Consider the following 27,811-nt stretch of genomic DNA (forward strand, 5'->3'; position numbering starts at 1 on the left):
CTGCTTCCACCCACACGCTGCCCAGGGCCCTTCCTCAGGGTGCTGGCCTCGACTCCCAGGGGTCCTGGTCCCCCAAGCTCTCTCTGGGTGAAGTTGCTCACCGCAGGGCTTCCTGCCTTCGGACGGAGCTGCCTCTGCCTGGACACTCCTGGCCTTGCACTGCAGTTCAGCTCCCCGCTGGTGGCTCACTCCCACGCACCAGGCGCTGTGGCAGATGCCAGGGTCACACACGGGAAGGAAACCCACACACAGGGCACTAGGCACCCAGAGCCAATAACGCCCTGGGTGCCGGAGCTGGTGTGGACGCGGGCTTCTACTGCTCGCTACTGAGAGTCCATGTGGGGGGCTGCTTCTGATTCTAGGGTTCTAGGTTTCTGTTGATGATTTTGGCTCCTTCTGTATTTTGATGCTTCTAAGACGGGGGTGTCAAACTCATCTTCACCGGGGGCCACATCAGCCTCGAGGTTGCCTTCAAAGGGCCGAATGTAATTGTAGGACTGTACAAATGTAGCTACTCCTGAACAGTTAAGCGAGAGCTCGGCGCTGCCACCAGGTAGAAACAAGGTGCCGGGCTGGATAAAACAAGGCGGAGGCCGGATTCGGCCCGCGGGCCTGTGTTTGCCACCTGTGTTCTCAGAGATCGCCTTTGGCTTCATCGGCCTCAAGTGCCTTCTGTGTAGGAGCTGACAGTAAACGACACGATGACCTTTTCAGCGAGAAGCCTCATCATGCAGTTACTGCCAGCAGTGTGAAGTGCCCCGGCCGCTGGCCTCTGTGACTGGTGGCCTCGCTCTGTGCACCTGACCGCGTGCACTCTGATGGCTGGGCAAGCGTCCGAGCGAACACGGCTTGCCGTCTGCACGTGGACACGCCGCCCCCACCACAACAAAGCCGTGGGAACCGCAGGTTCGATCTTCCCTTTAGACCCTGGGCTTGATACGGAGAAGGCCGGCGTGAGTGTGGCTGCAGTTTCTAAAGGCTGGCAAACCAGATGTAAAACATATTTCAGAAACAGTCCACCTGTTAACATTAAACCAGCATTTCTGAATCTGTCTGTAGACCAAGACAAATACAGTATCACCATGTGATTAAATAAGACAAAAACTTCTTAACTCTGTTAATGTTGTTTCTTATATTTCTGTTGTAAACTCATTCATAAGCGACGGGTTAGTTCAAATTGAAATTAAATATCACTTCAGAAGTAGCATTTGGCAAAGTCTTTCAAAACATAGATTCTAGGGGTCATAAAGTTCCAGTATCTTGTACTTAAGCGATTAATACTTTTTATTCAAATGTTAAAGATTTTCCTTTTGATTCTTAAGATTCCACATTTCAAAGAGAACTGGGGCTAACAGGTCAGCAAACTAGAATTTTGTCTTTTGTGGTGTCCAACAATTTCAATCTTTTCCTGAGGCAGGGATTCTGAGGTTTTCCTCTTGCGAGTACTGTGGACAACTGCTTTGCTCAGTGACCGGAATGGGCACATCTGCTCAGTGCGTTCTGAGTGGGGGCAGGGGCAGAGCTGTGGGCACAGCGCCGTGTGGAGGGCGAAGCGCCGATGCTGGTGCGGTGGTCTGGGTCATGCCGAGTGGAGCTGGAGGAACAGGCGATGAACTGTGACACGTGAGTCATGGCGGGGAGCCTCCGCCATTGAGATGTGTCATCAGTGCGGAAGGAAGGCTGAGACCGTCTCTGAGCCCCGCTCATCACATCAGGAGGAGAATGCAGGCCAGCGGAGACCAGTAGAGAGAGGCCAGCTTGGAGGTAAGTCAAGTGGTAGAAACAGTCAACGAAATCCACTCACTAAAGAGAACTCCTGATACCGACACACCATTTTCCCAGAGGTCTCTTAACCGACCTGAAACAGCGGTTGAGTCACGGAGGTGGCGAGCAGCCATCGACGCTGGAGAGAACGTTAGCTGGTGGCTTCTCTCCTCGGCCAACGCTAGGACGTGTTTCCCGGGTGGGGCTGAGCTTGGGCGGGGCCGTGTGACTTGTTCGGACCAATGTAATGCGGTGGAGTGTGGCACACACGTTCTGCTTGGCCAGAGCTTTGAGAGCCCACGGGTGGATGGCCACCCATCCCTGCAGTTCCAGACTCCCCAGGGGGCACTCCCCCCGCTTGGCTTTCGCTGGCAGCAAAGCCACCAGAGGCCCCTCGGGCCGTGCGGTGGAGGAGCGGTTGTAGGGAGTCACCACAGGGCGTCTGTCACAGCGGCCGAGCTTCGCCTCTCCAGCCTGGATCCACCCGCCCCTCTGACCTCATTCTTTCCTGGTTCCTGACACGTCTGTGCAGTACCCCCATTGTTTTAAAGATATTTTTCCTTTGTATCATTGCTAAATCAAAACTTTTAAAGAGAGCTTTCTTCTAAGCACTATTTGTGCGCACACTTGCCGTAGTTCAGTCCCATCTCCACATGCATCGACGTAAGTCACAACTGTGGGAAGTCACCTGCCAGGTCACAGTGCGGGGACCTGGTGCGTGAGGCCGCAGCCTCGGACACCGGGAGCTCTCCAGTTTCCCGCGGGGCCCCACATTTGAACGCCACACCTGTCTTCGGTGACCTAAGCTGCTTCCCCGACGTAGCAGAAGGTCAGAAAGGGGTGCACGTGGTGAATTTAATATGCATGTGGACACACCATCTGAAAACCGTATCAGGCCTGTTTGCACAATCATTAATAAGGACAACATCGCCAGGGCAATGATCCAATTTGCATATGCAATTCCAAGGTGCACAGGTGTAAAGGGTAGATGCATACAAGCTTTTACAGGCTTCCCCATTGCATCCTTGAGTACTTGACCTTTAGCATCAATTAAAATCATTATGGATACAGCTGATAAATGTTATCTTATGGGTAATACAAACTCTGGCATAATTACCATTTTCCAACCGACCGAATCGAGTCCAGAAAAGGGTGGGGGATGTTAGAAACGGTCTGAGAGACACCTGCCATTGGTGCAGCGCGCCCTGAAACCTCACACAACACGCACACACACACATACATGTATGTGCACCTACACACATGCATATGTATGTATATACATACTTATGTTGTAGAAACAACATGCATTCTAAATGTAATTCAGGAACAACAGGAAATACACAGGTGAAGAGTTCAGATACCAGTAGAAAAAAGACCCTGTTGTTTCAAAAAGATGTGATTAAAATGATCAAAACCATGTTATTTGCAGAATGAGTTTTGAATTAGATGTATTTAGCTTCAAAAAAGCAGAGACTAATAAGAGACCTAACAGCCGTTGCCAAATATGGGGGGGGGGACGGTGTGTCACGGCAAAGAAGAAGCGTGTTTACTTGTCTGGGCAAACAGGAAGCAGCATGGGGAAGAATGGGAAACATCTACAGAACTCTGGGCTGGAACTGGGGAGGCTACGTCTGGCTGCCCGGCTTCGGGCAGCTCTGGTGGCCCGCTGTCCGCCTGCGAGGGGGGCCGGCTCTCCGGATTTCTCCGGGGGCGGGGTGCGGGGGCAGGTGATGAAAGCCCAGCCTCTGCGCAGGCTCCGGTTCTTTGATGAATGTTACTCTGTAGACACCAGAGAGTGCGCTCCTCCTTCCAAAACTGTGAGTGACGGACCAATAAATTACTGCAGGTTAGTCAAATATTAAGAATGTTTCAAGAGAGTACCTTTCACTTTCTCTCAACACGTCCCTCCCCTTCTTCCAGGTGTAGGTGGGCTTCGGAGCAGCTTCTGGCTTGCATTCAATGACAGCGTCACCTCCCACTTTGACAAGAGTCACCCTTTTTAAGATAGTTCTTGAAAAATCTGGACCCGCCGCTGGAAGAGAAGATGGGAAATAGTTTATTATTATGGGAGACAAAACCCCTGCCGAAGCCTCTGCGTTGCCATGGGCGGCGCAGGGAGAGGTCACAGTTTTTCTGAAGCAGAGAGCACGGCGCCTCGAGTGCTGAGGGACCCACTGAAATTCGAGGTGGGATTTACACGTGGCAGGGTGCACAGCTGCACGTCTCCAGCTTGGAAGTTTGGTGGACTCCTCGTGAAGACTGAGACACAGAAGACTCCATTACCCTGCTGAGGGTTCTTTACCAAAACCGCGTGGTCCAGTGAGCGAATATAAGTGGGTCCCAGAGCCAGCGAAGCCTGGAACACGGCCGGGGGCAAAAAGGACCAAACCGAAGCTGACCCACTTTGGACACATCGTGAGAGTGCAGGGCTCTGTGGAAGAGATGGCACTGCTGGGAAAGCAGAAGGCGGCAGGGAGAGAGAGGGCCACACACGAGGGGGACCGACACCATGAGAGAAGCCAGGATGTGGTGCGAGTCTGTGGGAGCGGGCTGGGGCCGCCGAGGACAGGAAGCTGCGGACGTCACTCGTGCAGTGGGTCCCTGGGAGTCAGAGCCCGCCCGAGGGCAGCTCTCTCTCTCTTTCTCTGTCTCTCTGTCTCTCTCTCTCTCTCACACACACACACACACACACACACGTGCGCGCGCGCGCGCGATGGGTAGACAAGACAGACCACCCACAAGGCTGTCCCCTGAGCGTGTGGGTGGAAGCAGCCCCTCCACACAGCAGCGGCTGCCTCCGCTCCGTCCCAGCATCCTCCGTGCGTCTCTGTCGGGATGAGCTGCAATGCCATCGTCAAGCCCAGGGCTTTGCTCAGCTTCTGTGCCCGGCTCTGGCAGGAAAGACTGTGCCTCTTTCTCAGAAGACTCAGCTCCAAGCCTGCCACCCGTGTGGTCTAAGAAACCCACACATGTCTTCGACACCACATCTGCAGACTCATGAAAGCAGCATTAAATAATTAATTCTTTCCTAAAAGAAAAGACACATTATCTGTGTCCTCATGAAAGGAATATAAAAGATGCTTTTCTGAAAAAAAAAATCTCACTTTCCTCTGAGCTAATTGAAATAACATGTTCTGGGACCTGTCATAAGCAGGGATCCATCTCTTAGGAGCTTAATTCCAGCGTATTTAAAATCCCTGCCTCCTTGGACTTTCCCTGATGGAATTTATGATTTCACTCCATGTTGAGTTGGAGATATAGCTGTGACCCCACGACCCCATGTCACCTCAGAAGGCCCAGGAGGGAGTGTGTGGCTGTGGCAGGTCGTGGAGGGGGGGAATGGGCATTAATTTCTTACATGCGCCAAAAACATATGCTAACAATTAATAAAAACATGAACAAGCTCCAGTGGAAGCAAGTCATGTCTCTATTAAGTGCTTCTGTTGTGAAAAGACCTTCAGAAATTTCCTGGAAGGAAAGGATGGTGGGGAGGTTGCTTTTTAATGGGGATGCAGCCAATACACAGGCTGGTTTTGCTTCATGAAGGAGAAATTAAGCCAATGAATCAGCAGGTAACTGGTATCTCGGTCCATGTGCCCTGGCCTCACAAGGAGAGCCCCGCAGTCCGAGAGCAATTCTGCAACACGTGCAGTTAATAAGTAGAGTGCATGTCCAGCTCTCTCTCCTGCGATGCGGTTACCACATGCGTAGTGTCGTCTGCAAAGTCACATAACAAAAAATCACAGGATTACCAGAAAGAGGGGGTCAGAACAGGCCCACTCAGTAGTTACATACCAAGCACACTAACAAAAACTATAACCGTCCTAGTAAATGTATTGGTGTGACTGAGAAGACAAGGTAGGTTCCTAAGAGATAAATACTTCACAAACACAGGACTCGTGTGTGTGTCTGTGTGTGTACGAAGCCAGTAAGATGGGAGGAGGAGGGAGGAGAAATTGGATTTTCAAATGGAGGGAGTGCAAACTGGAAGGACCCGGAGAAACATCCTGCGAGCCCGCCCGCCTCGGGAGCCCAGAGAGGGACGCGGGGTGGGCGGGAACCAGGTGGGGAGAGTGGGAACCACAGTCGGCGGGGTTTGGCTGTGCCCAGCTGCACGGATGCAGTGTGGGCTCTGTGCCTGGTCGCTTCAGCTAGCGGAATGCAGAACACGGCCGGCACAGATGTTGTGCGACACGGCGCCTCCCCTGGGCCCCCCGGGTACGGACCCCATGCCAGCTAACCTGCAACACAGAACAGATTCATTCTCGTGTTAGGTGAACACCTGAACCGACGTATTAGTGTCGGAAAAAAATCAAGCCCCTAGGAGTCTTTTGAGAAGGGTGTTTTGTGAAATAGAGTAACGAATCCACATCACATGAAACTCCTTTCCTTAAACTCCACCTTTCTACACTCGAAGCTCTTCCTCACGGTAGGCCAGCATTTCCACCTGTGCTGCAGCAGTCCCGCGGCCGACTCTGAAATGGGTTTACATAAATCAGACGGCACGGCACACGGGTGGAGGCGTCACGAAACTGCGTATGGCTTCCCTGGGGTGACACGGCGTCACTGCGGCCACACGGGGGCAGAGAGCACGTGCTCCCACTGCGCTACCTGCGTGTGTGTCACCCTTTGGACATCCCAGAGAGAGGACTGGCTTTGAACCCCTTGCACTGATCAAGAGGAACTACAAATCCTAGTCTTTCCCTGTGTTTTCTTAACGTGCTTCCTCTACTTCCCGTGCGGTCCGACCCTGCCCACAGGCCAGCTCCGCTGCGGCTGGGAGCTGGTTCCTTAATGTTCTGCCCTTGTGTGAACCTTTTTGCACCCGAGATGCTGTTCAGCTTATGGGGTGATGCTTGGTCCCGCCTGGACCTCATGCTGCCTCTGATGCCGAGACACTGGCCCAAGAGAGGCTTGACGGAACAGCTAAAGGAGCCCATTCAACTTGGCATTCGGCGCAGAGAGTGGGGCTTCACAGAGATCGGGAGGCCCCCCAGTGGGGCCCTGTCAGTCCCCGACCTTGAGCAGCTCGTAAAAAGACAAGCGCATGTGGAAGTACCACTTCAGTGGGTCCCCAACAACTTGGAAAATATAAAGCCAATTGTCCCATAGCCCAGAGGGGTGCTGAGGGTGGCTCGGACACCAGGACAGCCTCACGGGCTAACCCTGACAAACTCAGAGGACAGTACAGGTGGGGAAAGAAGCGGGTTTACAGTTGTGTGTGAAATGCAGAGTTTATTCTTGCACTAGTATTTATTCATTACTGCATGCTTTTCCATACAAACAACTGCAAGCCTACTTTTGCCCTTCCCGGTATTTTCTGCATGAGCCCCTAGAGGGCACTGTTCTCCCATGTTGGACCAAGCCATGCCCCAGCACCTCCTCCCTGTGGGAGAGCCGACTTTTTATTATTTATCAAGGATTTTAATACACCGACACTACATTATCTATGAGCCGCTTCTGGCAGAGAGAGTCCTCGTGCAATTCTCAGCTGTTTGCTTTCGCTTAATTACGTGACTCCTGGTCACACGTCAAGGGTATTTTAAGTGGCCGATAGAACCCTTGACCACAAAGTTTTGTGCCTTCCCATCCGTTCTCCAGACACAGTGACAATGGCACTTCTTGACAGGGTGCGCAGCCGTGGTCCCCTCGGGAGCCATGGTGACCCTCTGCTCTTTTGGGGGGAGGGATAATTCAGACAATGGGCCACTTGTACTAGGGTCAGTCCTTGGAAATGTACATGCCAGGTGATGGGGACGGTGAAGGCTGGCTCTTTCTAGAGTTCAGAACCATGCGCCCCTTCAGCGTGTACCTCTTGCCTTTAGCCACTCCCTCGTCGTTCTGTTATAACAACCCTAGATGGAACATACTACAACACGTCCTCTGCTGGGACAGGTCACGGGCACCGACTTTGACCCCTGACCCCCTCCTGGCTCGCCGGGGAGACGGCTGGAGGGCTGTGTGCAGGGGACACCGTTTTCTCTCTGGGTCTGACGACGTCGGGCTTAAAGTGAGGCCTCTCTGATTGAGGGTGGGAGACCCAGGAGGTGCGGCAGAACTCTGAGGCCAGGCCTCTCTGCTCTGGTATCAGTGCGGTGTGTCCCCTCGGAGCCCGCACACCCTGGCCCTGCCCGTCCGGGGCCTGGCCGCTGAATGCCTCTCCCGCATTCCTCCCACTGCAGAGCTCTGGCGTTTACTGTGACACAGAAGTACAAGTGTTCACAGTCACCAGGTTGCTTTGGAAACTAAACGAAATGGTACATGAATGATACACGAAGTGCTGGGCACAGTATCTGCCCAGAGTCCGTCCTGCCTACTGCTTCCCTCTGCCATGTTCACCCCAGCCTCCACCGCCGCCGCATCACTGGTTACTGGGGGCCTTTATGCTGAAAACCTTATTAGAGCCAAGAAGCACCCTTTTTATTTACTCCTCACCTGAGGGTAGGTTCACTGATTTTAGAGAGAGAGGAAAGGAGAGGAAGAACATCGATGTGAGAGAGAAACATCGATTGGTTTCCGCCCCCCTTCTGCGCCTTGACTTGGGGATCGAACGCATAACCTTTAGGTGCGTGGGACAACACTCCAACCATGCTGAGACACCTGGCCAGGGCTAGTACATCCTGTTTCGAACAGAACCCCTTCTGTTTTGAAATTATAGGCTCACAACAATGAAATTATAGTTGCAACAATGACGCAGAGAGGCGCCGTGCATCTGGGCCCAGGCAGCTCCTGCACGGCCCCGTCGCAGGCAGACGCAGTCTGTGTAGGGGCTCCTCCCTGGAGACGAGGAGTCCTCCCAGGCTGCCCCCTCAAGCCGCACCCTCCCCAGAGCCCACACACCCACCCCACCCCACGCTGCGGTTCAGCCATTCAAGAGTGTGATGTAGGGAGAATCAGGTGGTGTTTGACCTTTCAGGATCTTTGTTTCTCACTCAGCATGACGCTCTCGCAAGCCTCCCGAGTTGCCGTGAGTGTCCACAGCTAGCTCCGTGCTGCTGCTGCTGCCTCCCAGCCTCTGGTCGCCCTGGCCCGGACGAGGAGCACGGCGCTCCTGCCGGCTTTCCTGGCACTTTGGTGGCTGGCACAGGCTTCTGAGCCCAGCAGCCGCTTTGTGGTCTCTCAGTGCCTTTTCTGCCAGCAAGCGCATCAGGCTCAGTCCCTTTTCTTCTTATAAAGGGTTTGAAAAGCCAAAACTTAGTCGTGTAGACAGGGATGGGAAATTTCCCTCCTGTTCCGAGAAAAGCCTGTGCGAGCCGCACCAGAACACCACTTCCGACATGACCAGTGCCGCCTCGGTGAAGAGGCATCTCTGCACAGCACAGCGCTTCTGTGGGGCTTCGGCCGTGAGCACCCCCCTGCCCCACCTCCCACCTCAAGCTGCCCTGCCCACACCAAGACCAGACCATGTGCTTCACAACGCCCGTCAGCACACGACCCTCTCCTAGCACCCCCAATCGGTGACAGGCCGGCGTTGGGCGCAGCGTCCGAAACCCTCACACGAGGGAGTCCCCCGGGTCAGGCACGCAGTGTGCAGCAGTGCTGTGGGGCACACGGACACGGGGAGCTGTGCTGTGGGACAGGAGCGTTGGCTGGGTTAACAGAAGGGAGTCGAGGGCTGGCGGGGTGGGGAGCCCGGAATTCCTGCAGGGATGGCAGGCGGGGGAGGCCCCTCCATGAGCTTCCTTAGCCTGTCTGCGTCTCTAAGGCATGGATGGTGCCTCCGAGTCTGTCTGTCCCTCTGGCTGGCATGGCGCCCAGCACTGGGCAGAGGCTCCGTCACTACCTGGTGAGGTCGCCTGTGCGGCAGGACTCGGGGCACAGCAGGACGTGCTCTGCTGGGCCTCAGCCCTTCCTTCCCTGTGGGCGGGGCTGGAAGCGGCTTCTCCACTGTCCTGGTCTGTGGACAGAACCACCATCCCCCTGGGAGCGGGACCTCGTTCAGACGAAGCAGAACTCCCCGATGTACCCCCTGGGCTGTTTATGCTCTTCAGCCACCTGAGCCAGTGTGACGGAAGACGTTACCCACAAAACAAAACGCCACAATGCTTGGTTTTCAGTGCCTGCCCGTGTCTGTGGTATCGGTGTTTCCGTCACAGCCGATTTCTAGCTGCCAACAAGGAGTTGTGGAAGCTGACTGCTCCCCACTGTCCCACTACACGCTCAGAGGGAGGGACGGGACCAGTGGCCTTTCTCTGAGCAATACTACTGTGCCCCCGCCCTCCGCAGCCTCTCCCAAACCACCAGCCTGGCGCTGAGACAGAGGAACTCCACCTCTCTTCCCATTCCCTCGACTGGCTCACTTTGCTCCAAGACCCTGTCCCGGCCCTGGGGCTCTGTGAGTCAGGCCCGTCCTGGACATGCAGGCTCCTTCGGAGGAGGTTGTCAGTGGCTGCGGGAGCGACGTCTTCGTCCCTCAGCAGTGACTGGTGCCTGCTCACTGTGTTCCTCTGATGAGTGCTCGCTGAAGGAGTGTCAGCCCGCAAAGAGGACACTCATGTCGCCCTTTTGCTGCGCTTGTTTCCAACTGCAGGCACGAGGCTTTCTCAACGGGACCTGCCTCACACTAAGCACTAATGAGTGTGTCTAGCAGCCCGGAGGAGCTGCTGTCTGCTCACGTTGGGGAAAGGAAAGCTAGAATGTGGTGGGTGCAGAGGCTCTGTTCTGGGAGAAGCCGTCCCGATGGCTGACAGCACTTTTGTTGTTTGGGCCTCAGCGGTGGAGGGAGGGACACCTGGAGGCAGGCTGCTCCCCGCACAAGCCCTCCCTCTGTCCCACCTGCTCTTACAGGCGGAGAGGCACTCCGCTGTGATGGCTTAGGGTTGGGTAATGAGGGGATCTATAAAGAAGATTCTAGATGCGTGACAGCTAAGTTTAACACATCATCAGAAGGCCCTGGAGGAGCTGGGTAACGGTTTCCCCTCCTGAACTCTACCCGCACGAGGGGGGCTGAGAGTTTACAGTGCTGTGGTGTCTGCCCCGAAAGCGAGGTCCCACCCCAGACCGGAGTCAGAGCCTCCGAGTGTTTTTACATGCGTTCCCATCGGAAACGGGCTGCCACGCCTCCTCGGTGCCAGCTCTCCCACCCTGTGGCAGTGGGGAGAAGGTGCTGGTGGGGAATAGTTCCTTCACTTCGCTCGTGTATTTCTAATTCAAGGAGACTCGGAGACACTAGTAAAAGACACAGAGTGGCTAATACGCCGAAAACATGGCTGAAGTCAGACACAGGAAGGGTAGGGGACTGTCTCACTGAACTTGGAACGAGAGTGTGAAGTTAGCCATGAACTTCCGGAGGCCAAGGCAGACAGCTCAGCGTGGCGGGCAGAGAGAAGAGGAAGCGCTTATTTTTTACTGGCTGATGACAGAGGACTCCAGCTTTCCTCCTGGATCCACATTCGGAGAAGAACTGTGGGGAATCTCTGTGTGCGGACTACGGCCTTGCGAATGGATAATGCCTCCAGTGTCCTGTCCCTCCGAGACTCTGGTTGGAGGACGGTGCCTGGTGTCAGTGCCCGGCGAGGCCTGGCTGCGTGCACCCCTGGGCTACAATTTTTAAAAAACTGTATTTGTTGATTTTTTAAGAAAGGAGTGGGGAGAGAGAGAGAGACATCAATTTGTTACTCTACTCATTGATGCTTGTATGTGCCTTGACCAGGGACTGAATCCGCAACCTTGGCAGATCAGGCTGATGCTCTAACCAGGTGAGCTGCCGGCCAGGGCTGCTCTAATTCACTGAAGGTGTTCTTCTGGGGAAACTCATGTAAGGAGCTGTCACAATGTCTATCCGTCAGATTTCAATGGCTCCTGAGCCCCACGGAGAGGCACCTTCGCTCAGCCCCGTGTGGCTATCTGTGAGCCCCTCAATGGGCCTGCCCTACCCTCCGTGGGGCAGACGGGCCCCCTGCCAGGGCTGGGATGTCTGACACCTGGTGCTTCTCTTTTATAGGAGGACGTGGGATCCGAGTTCTGATCCGAATCCGAAGTCTGACTCGGTAGACTATATCCTACGCAAACAAACAGCCGCTGTGAAGCCTAGATGTCCTGTTTTGGGACAGGGGCCCTCAGAGGGTGGCCTCGGGCCAGCAGCACCAGTGAGCTCCTTAGACGTGCAGACACTCAGGCTGGCCACAGGACGGCCAAGTGGGCCTCCTGGGGGCGGGGTCCGCCTCTGGGCTCTTAGTCCTCCTGAGGTCCTGCGTGTTCCGTGGAGTCCCTCCGAGAGGATTTAAAGAGTAATGCCTGGGTCCTGGGCCCAGAGAGGAAACAAGCTGGTATGGAGGGGTGGCTGGTTCAGCATTGGGGCATTCCTGAGCTCCCAGATGCTCCTCATCTGCAGCAGACTGTGAGAACCAGAGAAGTGGGCTCGGCAGTGGTTCTGCGGCCACCGCGTCAGAAGCTCTGGAAGGGACACAGTAGTGAGAGCAGGACGTGTCCTCTGTTGCGACCAGAGCTGGTGTGGGGTCTCTCAGTCTACAGGGTGAGGTGAGTGAGAGCAACACGTGGGAGCTTGTTAAAGACGCCAAACACCAGATGGCATCCGGGGAAGGCCCACCTGGGTCCCTCACTGCGGGCTGCCACCGAGCACCTGGCTTGTCCTCTCATGTGGCTCCAGGAGGCAGCTGAGAAACCGGCTCGCTGCAGACGGGCCCTTGCAGGGCGGCCTATGAAACAGCCGTGAGTGTAGCCGTCCTGGTTTTCTCACTGGAAAGCCAACTCTCTGGAAGAAATGACCAGGTCCCTGCTGGGGCCCGCACCTCCCGCTCGTTGGCCCTTGATGGTGCTCGAGTCCCTGCACAGGACAGTCCATGGCACCGAAAGGTGAGACAGACATCTCTCGGTGCTGGCGAGTCGGGCCACCTACAACAGACACCCACTGGCACTCAGGGACAACCCGCCCCTTGTCACAGTTAGACGCCCACCAGGACCCAGGTGAGCTGGACACGTGACCACGAAGGACGGTCCAGCTCAGTCCCCTGCCCTCGGGGGAGCGTGGGTTCCGGTGCACAGTCCTTTCTGCCCCAGCTGCCATCTCTTCTGCCTCCAGCCGCCCCTCTTCTGGAGACTTGACTGGGACATTTGCTCCGTCCCATCCACCATCGCCCCTACCCCTAGTGACACAGCCATCCCCACCTCGGGGGTCACCCAGTGACTGAGTGACATGGGTCTCCTGTCCAGGGTGACCTACGGGCTGGACTTCACCTGAGCCTGTCCTCCTGGGCTCCTGCCCCTTCCTGCTTTGACTGACAGGCGTTTCCTAGGAAACACCCCTGCACTGACTCAGTACCGGGGACCTGCCCCTGCTTGGGGGCCGGGGCGCTCCTCCATCTCCACCCCGCCATTATAGATGTGTTGGGAGCGTTCTGTGTGGGCGTCCCCGAAAATCTCAAGTCTGGCGATTCGGTCAGCAGCCTTGTCACCGACAAGGTCCTCTGTCTGAGTGGACACAAACACTAATGGTGGCCACAAGTAGAGCATTCGAAAAGTTTCTTCTAACCAACAAAACCCCTGACTTAGGTTTTATTCCATTTTCATGGGAGATTTGGGTTTCCTGTGATTCTAAGACTCCATAGGCCTTCATGAGCAGGAGAGAGGGTTCCAGGGAATGAGGTGTCACCAGGGGATGGGGCAGCACTCAGGGATGCCTGGGAAGGCGCCACACGAGAGAACCCCATTCACAGCACAGGCGACCGCAGGAGGAGAGGCCTCGAGGGTGCGACCGGCCAGCCGCAAACCAGGACGTTTCTATGTGACGTGCTCTGGAACAGGTGGCTCTGAGGTACCAGCCCCCTGTCCGGTGAGGACATCGCCCGCCGCCTGCCTCAACCCATTAATTGCAGACGTGTCACGTACTCATCCGACACCTAGACAGAACACGGACAGCAAGAGCAAGGGAAAGCCTCTCCCATCGGTGCTCCCGAGCCCCGCCCCTCCCCCCCCCACGCGTGGCTTTGGGGCTCTCGCCTACCGCAGAGGGGTCTCTGTGCCAGCGAAGGGGCCTGATGTGCGGTCGGCCGCTGGAACCCACAGTCTTTTCCTTCCTCATACAGAAGTGTCTTGTTTCTATTGTGTTTCTTGGTTCAATTCAACGTCACCCTGGTCCCAGGACAGGTACCACCAAGTCAGCTATTTAACCCAAGAGTCAAATGGTTACGGCTCTGCGAGAAATGCAGTCACACTGCAGCGCGCCCGAGCGAGCCAACGGCGACTCGCGCGCAGGTTTGAGTGGGCCAACGTCGTCTTCCTCATTCTGGAGATGGACCCGAGGGATTCCTTCACTCGACTCTCGCCTGCCTTTCCATTCACTTGGAGTGTGTTAATGTGATTTTTTGAAGAGAAAATGGGATATTAAACAGGGAACAGCTAAACTTTTTAATTCAAGATTCTCTAAAATTGGTCCTTAATTAACTTTTCCATTTTCCTCTTTCAAATGTGAGCTTTGCTCATATGATTTACGTGCTTGAACCAAACTTTTTAAGAACAGTCAGGATTCTCTTCGTGCAGATGCTCCCTGACTTTGAGCCTCCACTCGGGCCCTTTCACTGTGACCTGGAATGCTCCTGGGGCTCTCTCCTGTCTGTCCACACAGACTGGTGTTCAAGGCCCAGCTGTCCGGCCCGGGCCGTGAGCCACCTCCCTCTGCTGGGGTCCCGGAAGGCTTCCTACTGTCACCTCGCTCAGCTGGTGCACGTCCCAACACACCCCACGTTGTCAGACCCAACGGGCTGATTGGCACTTCTCAGGCACGCCCACGTCACCTGAGCCGCTCCAGCTGGCTGAGCGTGGGGAGCTAAGAAAAACCTCCCATTAGGAATTCATTTGGAATCAGCTGCAGTGGGAGGTTCGAAGTAACCCTCCGAACGCCAGAGAGGGAGCAGGAATTCCCAGCGCACTGACCTTGGACCCTGGCGGCCGGTGGGGGAGGGGCGCACACACAGCTAGGGCACCTACCTGCACAGGTAAGAGCCGCACGCCAGGCACCCGAAGCACAGAGAAGTGCTTCGCAGGACAACAGGCCGGGACCCTGAAACTGAGCAGGCCTTCTGTTCCCGCCTTGCTAAGAACTGCGCCTGGATACAGGGTCGACTCAACATGCGCTTCCAACTATGCATTTCCTTATGTTCTCCATTCATTTTTAGAAACAGTCTCTTCTCAGCCCTTCAATGCCTAACACTCTTTCATCCCCACGTTCATGCAGCGTCTATTGAGTGGCCCCTACGTGCGTCACTGTCCTCTTCAGTCCTGAGCACTGAATGACGGGTTGAACCAGACATGGCCCCGACACCACGGGGAAGCTGAGGTGCTTCGGGATGAAGAGGCAGAGACAACACCTGAACAGGCGAGTGTCACCTGAGCCTCAATCAGGGGAGAGTTAAAAGGTCATGGAACAGACTGTGAGAGGAAGGGGTGGCAGGCCAGGGTGACTTCTGGAGAGTGGGGAGAGGGAGACCGGGATGGAGTTAAAGAAATCGGGAGCCAGGAAAGGCATTTCAGGCAGAAGGAATGCCTGTGCGAGGGGCCATGGAGCAGACTGGTCAGTGTGGCAGAGGGCAGCCCACCAGGACAGAGCCCAGAAACTTCGAATGTGGGAGACCACAGTTCACTGGCCGGCTCCTCCGACAGACCTGTCCAGGCCTCGCCCGCGCTGCCTCCTTCCAGGCTGGGCTTTCCTCCAAATCAGAAGGTGAGCGATGGGCTGAAGCAGTTCAGACATTTTGCTCAGGTTAGAGGAGAGGTCGACAGGGGAGCGGAAATGCGAGCCCAGGGACTCATTTCACTGGTTGGCGTTGGCAGGGGTGGATTCAGAGATGGTTTGTGGAATGTGTTTCTTGTCTCTCCAGCAGCATCTTCTACCCAAAGACTGCTTCACCCCTCTGCTTGCATCGAGCATGCTTGCTTGGCAAAGCCTGGGTTACATTCGTGACTTAAAGAGTTTCAATTTTTTTCCCCTCCCCGAACAGATACTCACCTATGACGCTCAGCTCCGCGCTGGAGAAGATTGCCCCATGTCTGTTCTCCGCCACGCACTGGTACATGCCGGCATCTGAGAGGTTCGCCGCTGTGAGGTTGAGCGTCCCTTGCTCGATATGAATTCTGTCCTGTGAAGGAAAAGAGGAACACAAAACAATGACTTTCTGCAACTGAGACCTCAGGCAATTTTGCTACATGTTATAGCAAACGGCCTTAATGGGAAGAAAATAGCCCTCATACAAGCAATTTTCATAACATGATCTATTTATCTGTCAACTAAATTTGTGGCAGGTCAGATGCTGAATGGAACAACCCATACATCAATTGGAAAATGGAATTTAAATTGTAGGACTCTCTTGAGTTCTCATTGATTTAACAGTGAAAGCATTCAGATTAATATCTCTGTGGAATAGACGAACTTAACATTTCAGATGCTTTTTTACTCAAAGGCTCCGTGCTGCCTGGTGGGGTTGGGGGTGGGAATACAGCCAAAAGGACTGTTGATCGTGTTTAAAACACCCCGGGGATGAGCAGGCAACCTTGGGAAGGTGGGTCAGGTCGGACTGTAATCGCCTTGGAAGAGGCAGAGAAATCTTTGCTGTGGGTTCAGTTTACTAAAAACCAAGCAGGCGTGAGGGACTCCCGGTCTCCCTCCTCTGTTGCCCAGGGCCTTGTGTGGCAGCCGCCCAAAGGAAGAGAGTCAGCATCCAGCACAGGACCCCGAGGACACAGAGCTCTCGTTACCCACATTCCTGAGCACCAAGGACAACCTCCTCCTCCCCCGAGACCCGCCACTGAGAAAGTGACGTGCGCGAGGGCGCACTGGCGTTCTGTTTGCTGTGGGGTGACACTGAGCTGGGCAGACACCCACCGGGCTCTGGTCAAATTGAGGCTCCACGCCCCCTCATGTTGAACAGAGCGAGCACCAGCAGTCACTGGGCACCTGTCCCCTGGGGGTTTCAGTCTGGCTTTTAGAACTGAGACAGTGGTCGCAGGCCGGGGCCAGGGGCGGTGAGGGTGCTGGGCGTGGGCTGGGCCTGATGGCCCGTCTGCCACCTTGGCTGCTGACCTCCCTGCCAGGGCCCACGGCAGGCCCTGCCCCCGGGTCCTGTGCCTGGGGAACAAGCTCTCCCTGGGGCCTGAGGAAAAGGTCAAATTTCAGCAGATGTTTCAGTGCAGCAGGAAAATACAATAAGGAAAGTTAAAGCGGACACAATGGTTCCTTGTCCTGAGGGCCCCCATCCTCCCCAGCTCTATTCCAAGTTCCTTCCCAGAGTTACTTCCACAGGGCAGACGTTCCTGGACCAGGTCAAGTCCCTTCTCTCTCAGTGCATCCTGGGGTGTAGCTTCCAGAGACCCCTTTCAGCTCCGGGGTGCTCCTCTCCCAGCCCTGGCTCTCTCTGGAAGCTGCCCTTGGCTGGAGGAACTTCTCAAGTCCAAGGACTGGTCAAGGTGGGGGGGATGCCAGGGCAGAGCCTCCTTGCCCAGCTCTGGGAGATACATAGCCCCCCCTCCCCGTCTGCTCCAGGGCGCCCCCTGGAGGCCTGCAGTGCAACCGCGGGCTCTGTAACCTCTCTGTGCTCACCCGGGTCCCTCAGCCTGGTGAGCCCTCTGCACACACCGCTATGACTCACAGTCTGATTTTAGAAAACCCAAATTCAGGGAGCAATTTCTGAAATATTTTCAAGCAGCATTTATGCCTTTATTTTCTTTAGGCCATAGCTCTTCCCCCTCTGTTCTTCTCCTTAAAAAGCTTTCCCTAAACCCGTTCTGAAAGACTTCAGGCAAACTGGGGCAGCTCTGAGCCCAGAGGACATTGACCATTTGGATCTTGGATCCATTCCTGACAAAGGACGGCAGCTCAGGTGGACTGCCCAGTTATGCCCCTCTTACAGACGACTGGGTCTCCCTGTCTGTCCTGGGGAGAGAGACAGGGCGCCCAGCCCTCAGCCCCCGTGACGGGCCGATGAGACTGTGTGTCGGGAGCGGCAGATCGGTGTCGGCGAGACAGCTTGAGAAGCGTGCCCCCACCCTCCGTGAATGACATTATAACCCATCATTTCTCCTCAAAATGAACAGTCTCGGGAGAGTTTTTATTTCCTGGTTAGATGTTTCTAAGATCTACTTGGTCTTTTAAAAGATTTATCTGCTTATCTTTTCAAAATATCTTGTTTATTTTTATGGACCTGATTTCTTCATTTATCTCTCGGAGCACTGCAAACCGACATTCCCATCTCTTTGTTAGATGTTCTTTACATTCGTTCTCTCTCTAAAACATAAATTTTGCATATGGTTTGGGATTCTGGTTTGCAGGCTTGTTCTTAGATTTATTTTTGCGTGTTTGTCTTTCCCCCAGCCATCATGCTGTGGCTGTCACAGCCTCTCTGGGCCTTGACCTGCGGGGGTGCAGGGACTACTGCAGCTCCTGTCCCAGGGGCTGTCTGCCCCTCTTTCTGGCTACACACTACATTTCCCAGATCCCTTTGCAGCTGGAGGAAACCAAGTGTCTAAGAGTCCTACCAGTCGGGCAACAGACTGGCTGCTTGTTTCACTGGGTGGCAGTGGATGTGGGGGGCAGGGTATACACCCCAAGCCTTAGTTCTAAAATTATTGTGTCTTGTCACCCGAGAGGAACATTCACCCCTGAGCTCCCAGCTGCTCCCGCCTGCCCACAGGCCTCCAGGCTGGGCTCCAGCGTCTGTCGCCACTGTTAGGCTGTGTTCTATTTGTGTGGCACTAGAGACCCTCATGTTGGGTTGAGTTTGTCATCCGCGCCTGCTGGAGGGGTGCTTGCCGGGTGGCCGTACTGCACCGTGTGGACAGACGCCTCCCTACAAGGAGTAACAAGGCTACACAGCCTGGGGAGTGTGGACTTCTAGAGGTCTCGCTCACTCACGTCCCGTGTACCCGTGCACACAAATCTCTACCTCAGCACGAGCGTGCATCCCAGGCTGTCCCCACGATCCTCCACTGTGACCAGAGAGGCTGATCTGTGAAGCCCAGGACCTGGCAGAGAAGCTGATGAGCTGGGCTCACGGGCTCCGTTTAACAAGCGCATTCACTTCCACGTTTCCACTATGAATGGCATCAGGCTGCCCATTATTTTAGCAATACCTCGCCATTTTCCTGTTTCCATAGCAACAAGGCCACTTCAGACATGGCAGTCAACACTGAGACGCAGGCAGCACCCGGTTGCTTACCCGAGTGAACAGCGGGTCACCGTTTTTCAGCCACCTGTACGTGGGTCTGGGCCTGCCGCTTGCTTTACATTCCCAGAAGACGTTTTCTTCAATGGCCACGTGGACATCATTTATTTTTTGAATCCAATTAGGTTGAGCTGTAGCAGTTCAGAAAGCAAAGAAAAGATGTACGTTCAGTGTCTGTTCCATCTATTTACATCACATGCAATCAAGGGACAAACGTTGGCTTCTAATAAAATTCCTTTTCCAGATGTTGTGCAAATTGCAAGGCTGCACAGAAGCTCAAAGGCAGCTTTTGGAAGGCATCCCACCCTGTGCCCCTCTCTGAATGCCGCTGCGGTGGCCTATTTGGCCAGTCTTTTCATCAGCAAAGGCAAAAGGAAGAAAGCTCGCGTTAGCCGTATGGGGAAACTACCTGTCTCTCCCACAGGTAGCTGTCCTTCCTTTTTCCCTCTGTGTGGGAGAGCTACTCCACACTGCCCCACTGTTGGTGGCTGGACTCACCTTTTCCCAGCTACACACAGTTCCCAGGTTACTTTGCAGCTAGAGGTAACCACGTGACCCAGCAAATGCCTGAGGCACCGGCACAAGCCCAGAGAGCAACTTCCAGGTTGTTTGCTTACACAGACATGCCCTGGGCTCTCCCTGCCCCTTCCCGCTGGTGGGAGAAAGGCAGCAACGTGAACAGCTCAGAGATGGCAGCTGTGTAGGACGGAAATGCAAGGCCTGCAACCTTGAATGACCTTGGGGAGCAGAGCAGCCCCCAACTCACCTGCCTGGCTTTGGAAAGACAGGTGAGAGAGAAATAAACGTCTCTAAGCCACTGTGCTGTCGGGTGCCCCTGTCACAGCCGCTTCGCCTGTCTCTGACTCACACGCCTCCCGCCACACGTTGCACAGCGGTTTCTGTGACTCCTCCCTCCTACAGGACCGTCACCAACACGACTCTTTATTATCAACTTACTTCACAGCGATAGAATGTTGTCCACCAGAGTGTGGCCCCAGAGTCCCAAGTCTCTGCACCAGTCCTGATTTCTACCAAAACCTTTGTAGCAAGCCACGCCCTGCTCAGTAAACACTGAAGCTGAGCCGCCTGCCTCCCCCACAGCCCCGCACCCCAGAAAGTACGCCCTGTTTCTCCCGCTGCCCCCGAAGGCACATTTCCTTTCCTCGTTCTCAATGCAGGTGAAGAAGTGGTCATTCCACGTTCCAGAAATGTCTTCATAAAGATCACGCCTTCTGCCTGGAGCACAGTTCACGTTACTGTTAAAGGTGCTGGCAGATGTGTTTAGGTAGAAGACCTCCACCCCAAACTCCATGCACGGGAGAACCTTTCGATCATTCTGGAACTCTGTAGGGTGGTGCCTACCAAAATAAACCCAGGAGTCAGAGTTGACGCCAATGTTTAATTAGAGATGCTAGTCAATGTCTTTAACACGTCCCTTCCGAACCTGGCCCCCACTTTTCACTGGGCGGGGCTCCAAATTCTCCGTAATTTGATGCAGAACGGAATTGCCAGCGCTGAGGCCTAACTATCTTCCTTTGTTAGTAATCAGCAAAACTAGAAAAACACACCACAAGTACCTTAACCAGCAGAGGCCTCTTCCTTTTTCTAGAAGCAATTTCATGTTTTTCAAGGAACAAAACACAATGTCACAAATCCTCTACTAATGGAAGCTTTGCTGCATGGGGGGGGGGGGGGCAGAAGGGTCGACTTTCGAAAGAAGTTACATCAACAAGCCTTAACCTGAAGGTGTATGGGCATCACCGCCTCCCTCTCGGGGGCTGCCGGCGGCCGTGGTTCTGGGTCGTCTGCTGGAAATGCCGGGGAAACTCACAGACATGGCCTCGCTGGCCCTGCTTGGAGGGCCGGGTGTGCGGCCCTGATCGGGCTGATAGCTGCCCTGTGCCTGATGCCTCGTTCTGCCCACTGACAGTGTGCTCCGCACGGAGCCCAGGATGATAAGGCAGACGAGCAAAGCCCCAGGACGCTCTGTGGAATATTAACTAAGGCAAACTCTTCAGAGAGAAAGGGAAGGGACTTAGGAAGCAGTGTCAAGTTGCAGTTCCAGAGGGGAACATCAGAGCCATGTGCAGAGACAGAGGGGTCCCAGTCATGGACTTCCAGGACCGCCTAGGCGTATCCATGTTTGCTTCCCAAACTGCAGAGTGCTGGGCGCAAGCCTTGCAACATGAGACGGGGCCAGGCAGGGAAGGGAGGGCCTGACAGGGGCTGAACGGACCCTCCCTCCGGAGTGATGGCCAGTGCAACCCCTGGGAGGGCTGGCTCTGCCGCTACCCGCAGGGTCCCGCCTGTCCAGGTGCTTGGCAGGAAGCTCAATGGCCGCCCTCTGAACTGGCCAAGAGTGAGTCACGGACACTGTCAAGTGCTTCCTTTGTTTTTAAAGGGAAATGGATTCACAGCAGCCCAGCTTGCACTGATAAAGACATCCTCCTCCTGAAGTGACTGCCTGCCCGCAGGCCCGGGGGTCAGGAATGAAACATCCTGTTACACGAGTGGCAAAGAAGAAGATAACCTTTCTCCCGACACAGCAGCTGCAGCTCGCAGGGGCTGAGGCCCGCACTGGGCGCCGCGCCATCCTCTTAGACGGGATGAGTCGTAGCTGAGCGGGTGAGCTTCCGGGGCTGAAGTAAGATTCTGCACCTCATGGAAATTGTTCGTATCTCTCTGTATCTCTTTGGGTCACCCTGCTCGAAGTCCCTGGGTGACAAATATGGCACTGGAGTGCCTGACACAAAACGATGTTTCCATTTTTCCTAATGCATGTGGGTCTATGGTCCTCATCACTTAATATCTAGGCTATATTTTATAACTCCACACCTAAATAAAATCTCCAGGGAAGGCCTGATCTGGTTGGCTCGGCACTATTATTTCAGAAAGAAGGTTGGGTCTAAACGCCTTTTTGGGCAATATATTAGCTCCCACCTACTAAACAGAATTAATTGCGTTAAAGCAGAACCATCTGTTTGGCTAGTCCGTTCTTTCAAGGCTTGAAACACAAGAATCCCTCTTCGAAAACACCTTAAGTTTTGTTCTCAAGCTACAAATATAAGGTTAATTGTGTTGGGTTTGACCCCGTGACGCTGTGATTCTCTTGGACAGATGAACAGTGCCTGCACTTCAATGCTCCGTTCAAGTAGCTGCCCAGAGATGACCCAGATCGACGTGCATGCATATGTGCCGGCCGCTGCAGTCGCGCCCAGTAACAGTTTCTACTGAAGACGGACACAAACTGAGCTCGGCGCCCAGGCCACTCGCAGAGCTACCCGGCTCTCGGAGTCTCCCCGGACAGAAATCTCTCATGGGAACAAATGCCGTCGTGAGCCTGAGAACTCAGAAACTGAAACAAGCAATGCGAGAGGACAGGACCGGAGGGAGCACTGACACTGTGTGGCCACGGTGACCGCAGCTGGGGAGGGTGATGCCGGGGGCTCATGTGCCTGGGGAGGACAGGCGTCAGCTCCAGCGAACGCGGGGTTCAGCTAATGTGGCTTAACGAGTTTCTCGGTGGTGGTTTCATGAGCCTGGAGGTAATTACGTGGCTTCAGTTTCCCAGCTGTAACGCAGTTGCTCCCCAATCTTTATCTAGTTTGGTTTCAGGTCACTGAGATGTCCTTCCCACCCCTCCATGACCTGTTCTCGGCCTGCCGGCTTTCCCGTATGCAGCCAGCCTTCCTGGCATTGCCGCGGTCTGGTCTGACTCCCCACTGGCCGGAGCCACTCAAAGGAGGGACCAGCGGTCCACAAAGCGCTCACAGGCATTCTGGGCCAGGCTCCACGTTTGACCTTTGTCCCCCCCCCCCCCCCCCCCGACTTCAGGCTGTCATCCACTCTGCACACAGCGGCAGCCACATCCCAAGGAGGGCCCCAACTTTATTCTCTGAAGCTCTGAGGCTTCCTGCTCCTTCCACTAAAGCAGCCTGGCTTTGTTTTAAATACCGAGAATTTCACGTAAAAAAAAAAGTAACTTGATGATTAAATAACACAGTAACTCAAAAACTACGCTGCTGGGACACCCCGCTGGGGTCGTGATGCAGGATGGGCTTCGGGGCTGAAGGCTGGAGACTGCTAGTTCAGGCGTTCCCGGGACGGAGGGGCTGCTGGACCACACGGGGTCTGCGCCCCCGGCCTGTAATGGGCCAAGCCTGCGACAGCCTCTTGTGCCGACTGAATTTTGGGCCTCTGGGCTCTTGATTCCCTTGGCTTCACTCGAACTCTCCTTCTATGGCCTCCTCACCTCTCAGCCAAGTTCCTCTGCATTTCTGCCTCTGGAAGGGGAGATGCCCCCAGGTCAACCACCCACAGATAAAGACTGTGATTGCTGCATGAAATATAAAGATCGAACCGCGGGAAGGACGGAGTGGGGGAGTCAACCCGAGGCGGGTCCATTTCCGTTAACAGGAATCTGTGAATGAATGAAACGGACCCAACCACAGGGAGGAAGCTGAGTGAGAGGTAGCGCACAGGATTTGGGAATGTGCTTTGCTGGCTCTAGATACTCCATTAAGAGAACATCACCATCATTTCACGTTTCAGGCTGGTATTTCAAGTAGTCCGCCACCTGGTTCCACCTGGTTCTCTCATGTCTCTCCAAGGACGCCGGGAGAACCCATGGCCTCTGCCAAGTAGGGTCTTCTTTGTCCTCATGTCCAGTAAGCCAGTTCCTGCCTCTTCCTTCCTTCATACATCACGTCTTTTTGGAATGTTCTCCTCGCCTTCATCTCTTCCCCAGTTTTCACTTGGAAGAAACTCCTCCTCCATGAAGCCCTCCCTGATCTGCCCACTGCAATCCTCCTGCGTGCACGCAACATTTCGCACAGACAGCTTGACTATTTTGTGCCCTCTCTTGTACAGTTCGGTTTAGCTGTTGTTGAACCCATTGCCATAAGAAAACACACTTCTCTTCCCTCACGCACTGCCTTCAATCCAGGACTTTGGGAATGATGGATGGGATACAAAGAATGGGAAACCAGAAGTATACTCATTAAAAAAGGTCTTCGTTAGACCCACTTCTACCCACAGAAACCAAGCTGTTACTCCGGCCTTGCGTGATTAATTTCTTCAAATCTCTTTTCAACCCTCAACTCAGTCACTGCGCAGTGTCACTCTCAGTCGGCTCCTACTGGGTTGGACCCACCCCTTTCTCCTTCTCTTACCCACTTTCCGAGCGAAACACCGGCCATCGCGGGCCCTGTGGACTCACGTCCGACCTCACGGCCTCACTCTGCCTACGTGATTGATTCCTCAACCTCCTGATGACCTGCGGGCGGAATGGAATTGGCCCCGTTTTGTAGGTGAGGCCCAGAGACGCGTGGCTGGATGCAGAGAGGGGCTCAGTCAGGCCTGGTCCAGGGCCTGCTTGGTGCCGACCTCTAAGCTCTGGCCATGGGCTCTCAAAATACGTCCACCCCTGCCACCAAGTGTGACAGGCGCAGTCTCCGCCGACCCGAGGCTCTCGGAGTGGCGCCTAAGGATGACCGTGGCCCACCGCGTCTCTTGCTGGGGCCCGTGCAATGCCTTTGTTCCGGCCACACGTCTGCGTGAGGCCCGAGCTGCTTCATGTACGCCAACCACAACACTTCAGGCTGGACCGAGTGCGGAGGTGCGCGCCAGAATCCGCTGCCTCCCCAGGTCAGACCTTTGAAGAGAGTCTCGAAAGACATAAACAGTGCCCCTCTTCTCATCGAATGTTGCTGTTTTGGAAAAGTACAGTTTTCTTAAGACTATAAAATTATGTTAACATGTACCAGTTTTATTATTGTAATTTTAAAATTTAAAAAGTACTAAACTTCTTGGTTCTGATTTCTAACATGGAAAGCATTGGGAGGCATAGCCCACTTGAGTGAAAGTTCGTTGGAATATTTTGCACTCTTTAAAGGGGAAAAGCGACCCCAAAAGCAAACGTTTGAGAAGCCCTGCTTTGGGCAAGCACAGGAGCTCTGGGGGAAACGAACCCCCTGGTGCACAGCTTGCTGCAAGCAAGCCTGAGCTCTGTTCCTGGGGGACAAAAATGGTGACAGGGTGGCCGCCGTCCAGGCAGAACTGGCAGCGGGCTCTAAGCTGTGTCTCCGTAGGCTGTCCTAGGCAGCGTGACTTCTTCTTCCCCGGGCCAAAGTCTTCCAGCCGTCAGGACCCCGGTGCTCCCATCCTCACCTGTCCCCCAGGGGCATCCCCGAAACGCTGCAGCGATGCTCTTTACTGGGACCACTGAAGGAAGGGAAGGGAACCAGAAGTGTCACCCGAGGGTCTCAGTGTCAGCTCTGTCCGGGACAGTGAAGTAGACAATCGCTCTACTGAGAAGCTGCCTGATCAGTGGGGTCACGTGGGGGTCGCTGTCCGTTCAGCCACTCTGCAGGGCCGAATATTACCGAGCGGTCACAGACACAGCCCCTCCACAGGAAGTGAGGATGACGTGTGGCACGATGTGTCTGTGCTCACTACTGGTGATCTCAGACACCCTCCTAAGCCAACTACATTGTCATCTGCGGGGCCGGGGACACAGCGCCTGAAGTCAGACACACACCCGCGGACGGAACTTGGAGGGAGACTCGCAGCCGCTCTTTGGAGTCAACGATCAGGAGGGATTCTTAGAAAACAGAAAGGGAAAAGGCCATTGTTCCTCTGGATGGTCTCATTTGCGACACCGCTGTGGAAAAGATGCAGAAAGGTCTCTGGGTGACGGATGGGTTTTTTTCTTACCTGTTTTATTGAAATGTGTTCCTGGCAGGAAAAGAGGCACATGGTACACGCCAACAGACAGGGCTGTTCCGGCCAAAGCTGTGACTCTCCCTGCTGTGGCCGGGGGTGAGTTACTTTTTGTCTCCGGGCCTTATTTTCTCAACTTGCAACAATCAAAGAGTTGGCCCCAGCGGTGCCTTCCAGGTCAGACATTAGAGGGGACACAGGGTTTTGTCTGCTGCTCAGACATCATGCTACCTAATTCCTGATGGGGAAGACGGTGTTAATCCCTTAACACCTGTTATAAAGAAAAAACTGTACAAAAGGCATTAACTCTCAGCTTCCTTTAGTTCATACTTCAGTCTTCTACATGATGACTATGATGCTCATGGACTATTTGTGTGAAAAGGAAGTGACTACCCAGGCACAAGGAGGTGGAAACATGAGTAATTATCAAGTGAATTAAACCCTCTCCTCAAAGATATTTACTCTGCCGCCCATTCTCCTGTCTGCGTGGGCTGGCTCCACTGCCTGACGGGGCAGGTGGCTGTTGGCGCGCTTGAGGAGTGGGCATACCCTCGCTCGCTCCTCACAGTCCCCCCAGGAGACGGCCCAGTGCGGAGCAGGCTCTCAGTGGGGAGTGCAGATGCAGCATCACCTGGGAACTAAAGGGGATGCACGTTCTCAGGCCCTGCCTCTGCCCTGCAGAATGAGGACCTGGAGGCCGGAGAGGGGCAGGGGGGCCCTGCATTCCATGTTTTGCTCCAGCTCCAGGCTCTCCTCATGCACGCTGACATCTGAGCTCCGGCAGCGGGAAAGGGCAGGTGAGCCTCTGGCCCAGCTCTGCCTCTCAGCGTCAGCCTTGAGTAGTTGTGGCATCTCCGTGGGCGCAGTTTCCTTCCTGGTGAACCGGTAAGTGTAGGAAAGACACAGAGTCCTACTGGCTCTGACTCCAAACTGCACCTTCGGTCTCAGTTCCTTTCCGTCCTTGAGTCCCAGCCACCAACGTTTCTTGCCTGGGTGGCTTCCTGGTGGGCTGTCCTGCTCCTGCTCCCAGCTTTTTATTGTCTGTCCATCACAATGCCACCAGAGGCCTTTCAACAGCATGAACCGGACTATGTCGTTCCCCCGTGTGACAGCCTGAGGGGTTTCCATTATTCTCAGAACAAGAACCAAACTCTGCGCCCGGCTTGTGCGGTCCTGCGTTGCCCGTCACCCTCCAGTGCTTCCTCGGTCAGGGCCTCTGTGCCTCCTCACCTCCTGCCTGGGATGTCCCCCTGGAAGGCGGGGCCTCGCTCCCACTTTCCAGTTCGACTCGGAGGCCAGTTTGAGAAAAAGCTCCCAGACTCCTGAGCTCCAGAAGCCCTGTCCTGCTCTGCTCAATCACTGTCTTCCTCACTCTTATCCCAACGGGAAGTTTCCTAGCTCATTCGCTTGCTTAATAGCACGTTGTCTGTCAACTTCTGGTAAAACGCAGCCCCTCGATGGGGGGCTTTGTCTCTCTGCCCTGGCGCCCCACGCTGCCTGCTGTGTGGGAGGAGATGCAGAAAGTGTAGAACTAATGAGTGATGCATTACGATCGTTTTGGAAAATTTCTGCCTTTAGCAAAAAGATCCGTCGTATTTTACCCCTGGAAATATACAGATCTATTTTTAGGAAGTTTCTGTGCTGAAAAATGTCTGAAAGAGCAGGTTAAAATTAGGCCACCATGGTCAAGTACAGGTCACGGCCCAGGGAAATGGGGAAGGTGGGGGAGGGAGGAATGTTTTGTGTCTGAACTAGTCTCATTCTGCACACGAGTCCCAAACATGACCAGCACTTGCTAACCCGGAAGGCACAGGTGGCAGGAACACACCGAACAGGCTGGGGCTCCATCATTTGGACACAGGGGGACAGGAGCCAGGGGGTCGGCCCAGCAGGCCTTCGGGGCCAGTTCAGCCAGCCTGCGAGCGAGGAGGGGAGCTGCCGCTTTGGACAGGCAAACAGAAGCCCGCATGCCGGGGGGTGCAGAGGGGGAGGGCTGACTCCTGGAGCGCAACGACTGGGACCCGGAGGAGAAGCTGGTGTCTAAGCTGGAGCCCATGGTCTGCAGTCCCCAGGCACAGTCCCTCCCCACATTGTCAGAAATTCTCTTGTTCCCACAGCGGGCAGGCTCAGGATAAGCGGCTGCAGCTCCTTTGTCC

The 27,811-nt window shown here is 54.7% G+C and overlaps 1 protein-coding gene across 3 annotated transcripts in view; it reads right to left on the reverse strand.

Annotated features, from left to right (window-relative positions):
• CNTN4 (contactin 4) overlaps positions 1-27,811 on the reverse strand; it is a 314,773-nt gene that overhangs the window by 75,168 nt on the left and 211,794 nt on the right. For all 3 annotated transcript variants that reach the window (XM_024566039.4, XM_045199695.3, XM_045199696.3), the window contains 3 exons: positions 18,930-19,066; positions 15,728-15,857; positions 3,646-3,796 (listed from right to left, as the gene is read on the reverse strand). In XM_024566039.4, the coding sequence (XP_024421807.2) occupies positions 3,646-3,796; positions 15,728-15,857; positions 18,930-19,066 (418 nt within the window). The remainder of the gene's footprint in view (positions 1-3,645; positions 3,797-15,727; positions 15,858-18,929; positions 19,067-27,811) is intronic.

This window comes from Desmodus rotundus, chromosome 8, assembly GCF_022682495.2.
Source record: "Desmodus rotundus isolate HL8 chromosome 8, HLdesRot8A.1, whole genome shotgun sequence".
NCBI lineage: Eukaryota > Metazoa > Chordata > Mammalia > Chiroptera > Phyllostomidae > Desmodus > Desmodus rotundus.